We start from the raw sequence: 10,000 nt of genomic DNA, 5'->3' as shown, positions 1-10,000 counted from the left end.
GACTTGATTTTACCGTATAATTTCTGGTATTTTATAAAGTCGGTTATGAAAGTCGAATACAGAAAACTCACGCTATTGGCCCAAGATATTGATATACTAATGCCCACCTGAGAAAGTAACCACGGAGTTCACCACCTTTTTTTTCTATGTAATGTGCCTGTGTGATCACAGAGTAATACCCAATCTATTTCGAAGCAATGTTTGCACTGATTTGTTTTTTTGTATCTCACCCCCACATACACCTTTATCGTAAGAGCATCCCTTATCTACTATGGAGCATTCGATCAGAAGAAAATATGAAGCTGGTTTTAAATTAAACATCGTTGAAGTAGCGACAGAAATTGGTAACTGCGCAAAAACAAAATTTAATGCCTCTGAGAAACCGATGCGAGATTGTAGGAGGCAAGAAGATGTAAAAAAAAAAAAAAGAATTATTATTTTTAAGTGTCGCATTTTTGGATAGGCGTATAAGTCGGGGTCTGATTTCATGATCGATTTTTTTGGGTTTCAAGATCCAAATTATATGAGAGTATATATGGTATAGGAATATGGACCAATATTTGGGGGAAAATGCAAATTTGGGGCACAATATGCTTGGCTTTGAACTTCAGTACAGGGGGTCATCGGGATACGACACAGTTCCATTCCTACAACAATGATGTCACCCGAATTTTGGTGTAAGTCGAAACACACCCTAGCCTAAGTCACTTACCTATCCTAACATATTTGCAAAATCATAATCTAGAACATAAAAACACAACTAAGCCACAGAAAAGGAAAAGGACATAAATATACTGTACTGTACACTGTACTGTAGTAACAAAAAATGAGTGTAAAAAAAATCCTTTTTATTCCTTCTCACATCTCAATTTTTTTTTTTTTTTGGGAGTGAGCATTGTAAACTCAATGTATGTCGAGACATCATAACCCAAGGACCCCCTGTATTCTTTCTGGCTTCTTGCTGCATTAAAGCATGCAGGAGCTCTGTTCACAAAAGCAAATTATGTCCCTGCTTTGAAGGCTGTTATTTTGTTATCCTGTCAAATTTTAATATATACTAAGTTCATGGCATTCCCTTTCTAAACCTTAAACTATCACGATCATATAAACTAGTAAACTTCAAAAATGCAGTATAATTGAAGAGTGAAATTGTGGGTTATTTGATGATAGTGTTCTATCATGGCCTTTATGAGAAAATAATAGCAAACAGTAAACCTGGAAGTTGCATATTGGTTTATTTTTTGATATTCTGTTGATGTTGATGTTTTTGTTTTCTGTTTGAAAAAATTTAATGGTAGATATCAGGTACAGATAAGCTTTATAATTCTTTTCAGCGGATATCCCCCCTTCTCCTGGCAATATTCCCACTACACACCCCCTAATGGTACGCCATGCAGATCACAGTGCCTTAACCTTAGGAGCCGGCAACTCCACTACTCGTCTTACTCAAGGCATTGGGCGAAGCCAGAGGACTCTGCGCCAACTCACTGCTAATACAGGACACACAATTCATGTGCACTATCCTGGGAATAGACAGCCAAACCCACCGCTGATTCTGCAGAGGTACTCGTGCTTTACATTACCTCATCTCAGTGTCCAGGACTACATTAGCAGTGTAGTTAAAGCAGAGGTTTCTTTCCTTCATTTTTCTGTTTTAGGTTGCTTGGACCTTCTGCTGCAGCAGATATTCTACAGCTATCTAGCAGTCTTCCACTTCAGTCTAGAGGTAGAGCTCGCTTACTTGTTGGGAATGATGATGTACATATCATTGCAAGATCTGATGATGAGCTGCTGGATGATTTCTTCCATGAACAAAGTGCCACTGGTGGGCAAGCGGGTATGATGGTTACATGAAAATGCTATTTTCAGTAAGGTTATTTTTCAATGAGCCTTTAATGTGCAGGAAACTTTAACAGTTCTTCCATAATCTTGAAGTTCCACCTTAATGTAACAGAACATTTTATCTTAAGTCTAGTTAAGCATTGGTGGTCAGTGAAAACAGTAAGCATAAAATTATTTTGAAGTGTAAAATGTAATTTTTCTTTTGTGAATGTTCTGTAATTTATTTTTAATTTTCTTCTTAATTTTCTTCAGGTACATTGTCTAATATTCCTACTGCTTTGACTCGGTGGACTGACGAGTGCAAGGTGCTAGATGCAGAGAGCATGCATGACTGTGTGGCAGGTACCAGAACTACTCTCGCACCTGCAGAAGCAACATAATTGCTGAATTATTAAGTAGTGGTGGGTTTGTTTAATTTGCTTTACCTGATATAAAATCCAGTTTTCTGTTGTTATCAGTGGTGAAAGTCCCAATTATTCAGCATTTAGAATCTCTTCGTGATGAAGAGCTGGAGGAACGACGAGAAAAGCGAAGGAAGCAACTTGCTGATGAAGAAGAAGCAAAACAGAATGAAAAGTCATCTGGAGGGGAATTAGAACCAGGCTTACAGGTAAACAAATGATGTTAATTCATTTTGTACTTAAAGGCTTGAAATGTCCAACCAGTACATGGTATAATTGGGTAATAACAGGAAAATTAGTTTATTTTTGCAACATCTTTTTTATGGAAATCTACTGAAGAAACTGTTTTTTCAGTTTTCACCTCAGGGTACTGGGACTCACACATCAAGTTCAACAGTACAGAATCCAACAGGTATGTCAGACATATATCAGAACCAATTCTTATTTGTTTGTCATATGTTTGTTGCTGCTCTGAAATTGCAAGAGTGTCTTGCCAAACATTGTATGGTATTGCAAAATGTCATTTTTTAATCATATTAATATGCTATGAGAGTAATATTCATATGATATACTTCATAAAATATTCAACTAAGCCAAATGCTACTTTCCCATATTTATAGAAATGCAAGTACCTAAAGCTTTTAAAGGTCATTGTATCAGTATAATACCTAAATGGACAAACACAAACTTCTGGTACTGGAGAAGCATGTGGTAGTCTAATATCTGCTAATATTTTTCCTACAGTTGTACTTTGTAATATTTTTTTCTTTTTGTATTCATTTTTGGAAGTTCTAGTGGTCTCAGCTTGGAGCATACAAGTTATCTGTTTACTGTGGGCTGAGGTAGTAGATTGTATAGTTTTAGGGTCATACCCGATCTTGGAGATAACTATACAGTCTACTGTCTTTCTCACGGCAACAACACAGTCTACGGAGTCAACTGGGATTTATGTTTTTCTGATAATTTGTCAAGTATGGCTTGTTACAATGTGGTATAAGATAGCATTGTGTAATTTAAATCAAAGCTTTTGTTTCATAGTGTAGTGTTAGATAACATTGCATACATGAAATATTACAGTTCAGTCAACATTTCTTCCTTTGCACGGCAATAAAATTTGTTTGATATTTTACCCATTATAGTAGCATAGGTGGTTGCTATTATCCAAATGACATCTGTCTGGGTTATGTCTCCAAAAATTGCTGCTAGCTTATCCATTTGGCCTTAAACTTTAATACTAAGATTTAATAGGCTTTTCAAACAGGTATAATTTTTTTTGGTTATTTTAGCCCAAGTTGAACTAACATTACATAGTATAAACACATTTTTCAGAATACATAGGTTTGCTAATCTTAGAAGAAACTAAACATGTGAATGTTTAATTTCGTAAGGAGGAAAATATGGCATTTTCTTAAACAATTTTTTTCTTCATCATCAAACAACAGTCCAAAAAGCATATTAAATGTTGCAGTATAAACATTGGCAGATATGACTTTAAAGAAATTTCAAGGAATGATTTAAAGAGAACACAGACATCTCAGCACTAGTCCATCTGTCATCTGAAATCTAGGTGCACGTAATTTTTAAGTGTCTCTTTACAGGATATGTGTGGTGTTTTCCAACGCAAAGTTATTTCTTCACATTTGTGGTATACTGTGTGTTCTATTTGCACATAAAATTGTTTTCTAAAGTGAAGAGTTTCTGTAAATTTCAAAAATACTTTAATGGCAGCGTTTAATGGGGCTGAAGGATACATGGCTCCATAGGTGATTTAAAAAAATGTCTTAAAACTTACCAAATAACACTTTGAAGCAGTTTTTAAGAAAATGTACCTTTTGCTTTTGAGACATCCTTGTGATAATTAAAAGTAACTAGAAGTAATTTTATTACATATTCTTGGAGCTGTGATTCTAGAGGTTCATTTCCTGTTCTCGTGTCTTCCCCATGATAATGCTAATTGTATTATCATCTTCATAGTCAGACATATTCCTGATTTAAACTGATAGCTTATGTCTAAATCCTGAAAGAAAACTTACTCTTAAGGAGTCGGTTGTCAAAATGAAAGTGTGGTGTTCTGACATTCACAAAAGGACCTAGAGGAAACCAGGCCCCCTTTGGTGATGGAACGGTGGGTGAAAGGTTGCCATGAATGGAGAGACATTCGGCATAATTATTTCTTTTTAAATGGCAGAATCTCAAGTGATTTGTCTTAATTTTTTTTATTCCTTTCTAAAGCAACATGAAACGCACTGTTTTACAATATGTATGCAGTCTCGACATAGTTATATACGATAACATTCTTGCCTCAAAAAATGGATGTATTCGGCAAGTTTTTCATGTTTGAACTCTTAACCATGAGTCCCATTGTAAAATGCATGAACAGACAAGGTATTTTTTTAAATTTATACTAGGGGGGCTCTGCCCCCTGCTTCGCTGAAAACATTCTAAGGAGGTGCCGTCACGCTGCTATCAGTCTTCTGTGCTGTACTCCGCCTTAACAGTCACTTAAAACAAAAAAGGCTTCAACCTGGCAGGGACGCTACAATACTTTCGAATTTTACTGCTTTCATATTCTTTACCTTTCTCTACATGTGTATCGCGCATCGTTTGTTTGAGCCTTTTGAATTTCACTGCCTTCATAATCTATCATCTGCCCTTTCTCTCCAACGCTGTTGGGTCTGTTTTCTCCAAGCTGCTCTTCTTCTTTTGTTGACATTTCATCTAGAACGCATTGTACTTCTACGCTTTATATGTGCAGAGAGCACAGAATCTGTGTGTGCTACGTTCCTTTACACGACTGAGTGTTATTTGATATTGTTTGTGTCTCGCAGGTCTTTTAAGTGTCTTCCGAGAAGATCACGTATCGTTGCCCTGCTTTTACTTGCCAGGATTTTTTTTATAATAGAGAGAAATGCTTCACTTTAGAATGAAATACTGTATTTTGTGGCAAATTAATATATACAGCATGATTGTGAAGAAATAACTTGGAATTGAAAAATACCATATTTATCCTTTCATACTGTATTTTAACATAACATTAACGTTAATTTTTAGAGATTGTAATAGCAGGTGTTGTAAAGCAGTGTTAAAATTTTGGGAAAGTCATAATAAAAGTAATTCTCTAAAGTTGTATAGCTCTTCTCACCACTCAGAGGTTTTTATATAGTTGATGGGTAGCCAATTCAGCCACAACTAATGTTCAACATTCATGTGGATGATGCAACAGCAACCATTTTGGCACAGTACACATTAGCTGTTCGGGGGTGAAGGGGTTGCAATACAAGTACTTAGCCAATTCGAAGAAGGGGATTAGGGGCCTAAAATGACCAGGCCATAATGATCAATTCAGCCAGGGCATGGGCATACACCATACTCTTTATGAAGAATGCCAAGGGATCTTTTATGACCACAGAGTGTCAGGACCTTGATTTGTACATCTCATTAAACAGGGCAGTGCCATTTTACATTACAGTTCCTCACATCACTACATTGGGATTTACACAGGGTAAGCTCTCCTAGCTGGCCTTGCCGACACTTCTTGCAGCAGCAGCAGCCCAAGCTTTTCTTGGTTGGTCTCCCATCCAACAACAACATTTATATAGCCTGTTTTCATACAAACAATGTAGCTGTAAGTGCTTTACAAAATTAAATAAAAGGAAGTTATTATTAAACATAAGATTAGGCAATAATGTTATAAAGTATGTAGCAAAGAAAAGGGTATGGTTGAATGGCCAGAAGGACAGAATAAACACATAAAAACCTCCAGTTAGGCTGGAGGGAAAAAAAAAGGAAAATCTGCAGGGGTTCCAAGGCCAAAAGACCACCCAACATTCTAGCCAACATAGATGTTCTGAATTAGTTCTTAAGGTTTTCAGGCTTTACATGGAAGAAACTGAAGATAGTGGTGATCATGTGGACATCTGGGACACCTGCCATTCAATGCTTAATCACGGGGGCAGCATTGTACCTTAAGTGGTGGTGGTGCAGAACGCTACCACAAAGGAACAGGAAAGACAACAGGTAAAAGTACAGAATAGTATGGAATTGCAGAACCCAGAGGAAAAAGATAATTTAGTACCCACATAGATTAACAGGGATACAACTAAAATTTACCAACGAAAAAGCTGTTTTAAAATAATGGGGTTTTTAGCAGTTCAGCAGTTACTGTCTAGTTCTGAACATGCTTAGCTTTGTGTGGACTAGGAAGAAAACTTCAAATTGAAACATACCAAATGTATACTTTTATTTTCTTTTATATTGTAAATTAATATCTTTTTGTGAGATTGTAACATCAAGTGTTAGAAAACAGTGTTTAAGGTTTTGGAGCAGTCATAATGACTATTGCTATCTAGGTGGTAGAACAGTCATTGCTCCCTGAGTATGGCACTTATATTTGCTAAAAATAGCTAGCCATACAAGTGAAAGAAAAGCAAGTCTTTTCAGTTAAACAAATTTAAGTAGCTTCAGTTTAAAATTAACAAGTAATTATGTACATGCATGTACATAATTGTTTTTAAAAGTAAGTTAAAATCTAAAGTAAAACTCTAAATTGCCAGAATATTGTGCAACAGTCTAAGTCTTAGTAGACAAAAATAGAAGTAAATTTATAGAACATTAACCAGTATGGCAATAATAAAAGGTCTTTAAAAATACATTCTTTTAATATTTTTCTCAAATTTGTACATATATTTAAGTATTTCTCTTCAAAAATTTGAAACCGTTCTGGTACAATTACAAAACACTGGCAGTGTCTACAATTTAAGTGTTTAAGTTGTTTTTACAAGTCACACGTAGACTTTTTTTTTTTTCCCCTTCAGTTGTCCAAGTATGTTGAAATAAAAACAGCGGTTTTCTGTAAAGCATAATCAGTCCAAACAAAAGTTTGTTTGATAAGAACATCAGTGGACATCATCTACTACACATTGTGCCACCCTACACATGCAGTTAAGAACTTTGGTCTTTATGCTGTTTGTGTATGAAGCATCTTCCTTGTTTGTCTTTACTGTAGTTTTATTGCAGACCTAGTTTAACCCATACAGTGTCTTTATGTTGACCCAATTCTAACATCCCACTTTTAGATGCCCCAGGTATCTTTTTTTAACTGCAAACCTATTTTATATTAACTTTTATAGCAGATGACGTTTATGATTGTTTGTGTTGAACAGATTCAATTTAAGGTGCTGATTTCAAGCACAAAACTAGGTCACGTTTGACCAGAAGAGGATGTTGGGGTTAAAAACTTTCTTAGTTAGAAGAGAGGCTGGGAGCATGCGCTGATAGGTCATTGCTGCACCCGCAACACGGTGATCCACCTGGATTAACTATTTATACAGAGTATATTTTGAAATGCAAAATACTAGTAAATTTTCACAGTGCATGCCTTAAATATATCCATACTCCATTTCAAATAAGAATTTATTTAATGTTTGATTCTTCTATTTATGGCATTACAATAAGGTATAACTTTGTGAATCTGAAAATCATAATCTGCACAGCAAAAATTCACATTACTGATGTAAAACGTGGAAGTTAATGGCACTGCATAATGCACAGTACTAGACTAACTTCACTAGAGTTGCTTGTCTGCTGTGTTAATTTTGATTAAAATAAACTGTTGATTTAGGTCAATTTTCAGTACTTGAATATCCTTTTTCATATCTGAATATTTTCAGAAGGCATTCAACAAGAATAAAACATACATTAATGATGGCCCAATCTCCTTTCTTGCCTTATTTAAGGAGTCTAATTTTAGTCATCTTCCATATTTCACTGAAAACCAGAAAAATATATATATTCCATGTCATGCTTACAGATTTCCTGAATAGGACCGACTCAGCTTGGTAACAAAGGAGTACTTCCATTTTTATCAACAAACAGGGTGAAAGACCACGTGCACAAAATTTATTTTAAACCTTCACACATGAAATAATGGTGGCCTATATGAAAAAATTGCCAATTTAGTAGAGCATTGCTTGTTTGATTTTTCTGTCCAATTTCAAGCATTATGTTCTGATGTTTTTGACAGATTTATTGTTTTTAGCTTGGTAGAAGAAAAAACAAACATGGAGGACACCACTAGGAAAATAAAAAAAAAATCTGCACTAATACTAATAGCACTTCCATTTTTAAATTCCAAAAGCAGGATCTTACAGTAACAGTCCTTTTTGCGTCATTGCCAAAACTGACAAGCAACCCGAACATGGATCATAATACTTTCCATAATAGAAAAGTTGTACTTCTCAACTTGTGTCTGTTGTAAATGTATAAAGTACAAATATATTTTTTGTGGAAATTTTAGTATATACTGCCTTCTTTCCAGATGAAATTTAACTGTGTTTCTAGTTTTAAGGAACTTTTGCTTTCTTTCAATGTTCAGATAAAAACTGCTCTGCTGGGGTGAGGTAGTAAGTTGTATTGTTGTTGGGGTTGGGATTTTACACCCTGTTTTGGAGATAACTATACAACTTACTGCCTTCCTTTCTGGAGCTGCAAAGCGCACAGACCTGCCTAGGAGTCAGTAAATTCAAACAATGTATTTCTTAATTTATGATTTGTTTTATTAACATTACCATAGCAATATAGCAAAAATAATTTGTTCTTTCATTTATGTACGATGCTCATCTCAGATGTTGATCAGCCTCAACTTGTGTCCTCCTCCCTGGATACCTCACGGGGATCTGAAGGATACCTCACAGCCCCACCATCAGGGGAGGGAACTCCAACTGCTCCAGAATCTTTGGTCAGTTTAGAGACTGCTGTCAGTCAGCAGCATCCCATTGTGGAGCTCTTGCCTGGTGATGTGGTGACAGAGCCTAATTTGGATTCATCAGCTGCTGTGGCTACTGCTGATCTTAGTGACCCCACAGCTAACCGTACTACAAATGAGGTTGAAGCATCACAAATGGAGATGTCACCAGCTCCCACCATAGGTATGTTTATCAGAATATTCACAGAAACAAAGGCTCCATTTCTGTCAGAGCAAGTAGTGTGTCTTATGTAGTGAACCATTACTAATGTATATTGTTAACCAAACATGAAACATTAAACCTGCATGTTTTATAGCCTCTTTGTCACCAGAACGGGCAGAAGGCTCAGATGCACTCACAGCCGTCAGTTCTCACTTAGAAGGTTCTCCTATGGACACTAGCAGCCCTGCTTCAGCTGGAACACTAGAGGAGCCATCAGGAGATACCAATGTAACAACTGCTGGAAATAGTGGTGGTGACAGGAGCCTTCAAGGTGGTGGAGTTAGTAGTGTGAATGAGCCGCTAAGAGAAGGAGATAGCAGGTAAATACTCTACATTGTCTCTAATAAGAGTCTTTTTATATTTATACATTGTGTTGCAAATGCTTTCACATGTTAAGTATTATGACTATGCAAAATGCAAAACATAGCTAATTAATGAGGATCACGTGTATTAATGCAGTTTGTTTGTAGTTCAATGTAACACTCTTTAATATGTGTGTGTTTTGGAAAAAATATTTCAAAGTACAGTATATTATATACACTAATGATCCACAACATATGTGACCACTTTCATATGAAGCAAATGACTGACTGTCTTGTAACAGTGGTACTTATAGTTGACGTTATTAATTCAAGATTTATAGGCTGGTGTGCATACCTGAGTGACTTGGATAAGGACTAAATCATTATTGCCAGGCGACTAGGTAGGAGCATTTCCTTAACCAGAAGTCTTGTGGGGTGCTCACAGTCAGAATCAGAAAAGCTATTAATCTCGAAGGAAATTATTTATGTT

General features: G+C 35.9%; 1 protein-coding gene across 6 annotated transcripts in view; it reads left to right on the top strand.

Annotated features, from left to right (window-relative positions):
- huwe1 (HECT, UBA and WWE domain containing E3 ubiquitin protein ligase 1) overlaps positions 1-10,000 on the top strand; it is a 362,527-nt gene that overhangs the window by 285,394 nt on the left and 67,133 nt on the right. For all 6 annotated transcript variants that reach the window (XM_039775720.1, XM_039775721.1, XM_039775718.1 and 3 more), the window contains 7 exons: positions 1,335-1,563; positions 1,659-1,837; positions 2,095-2,184; positions 2,301-2,452; positions 2,598-2,655; positions 8,867-9,169; positions 9,303-9,528. In XM_039775720.1, coding sequence (XP_039631654.1) covers positions 1,335-1,563; positions 1,659-1,837; positions 2,095-2,184; positions 2,301-2,452; positions 2,598-2,655; positions 8,867-9,169; positions 9,303-9,528 — 1,237 coding nt within the window. The remainder of the gene's footprint in view (positions 1-1,334; positions 1,564-1,658; positions 1,838-2,094; positions 2,185-2,300; positions 2,453-2,597; positions 2,656-8,866; positions 9,170-9,302; positions 9,529-10,000) is intronic.

The sequence above is a fragment of the Polypterus senegalus genome, chromosome 13, assembly GCF_016835505.1.
Source record: "Polypterus senegalus isolate Bchr_013 chromosome 13, ASM1683550v1, whole genome shotgun sequence".
NCBI classification, from domain to species: domain Eukaryota; kingdom Metazoa; phylum Chordata; class Cladistia; order Polypteriformes; family Polypteridae; genus Polypterus; species Polypterus senegalus.
The sequence above is the reverse complement of the archived record's forward strand: the minus strand, read 5'-3'. Positions and strand labels throughout refer to the sequence as shown.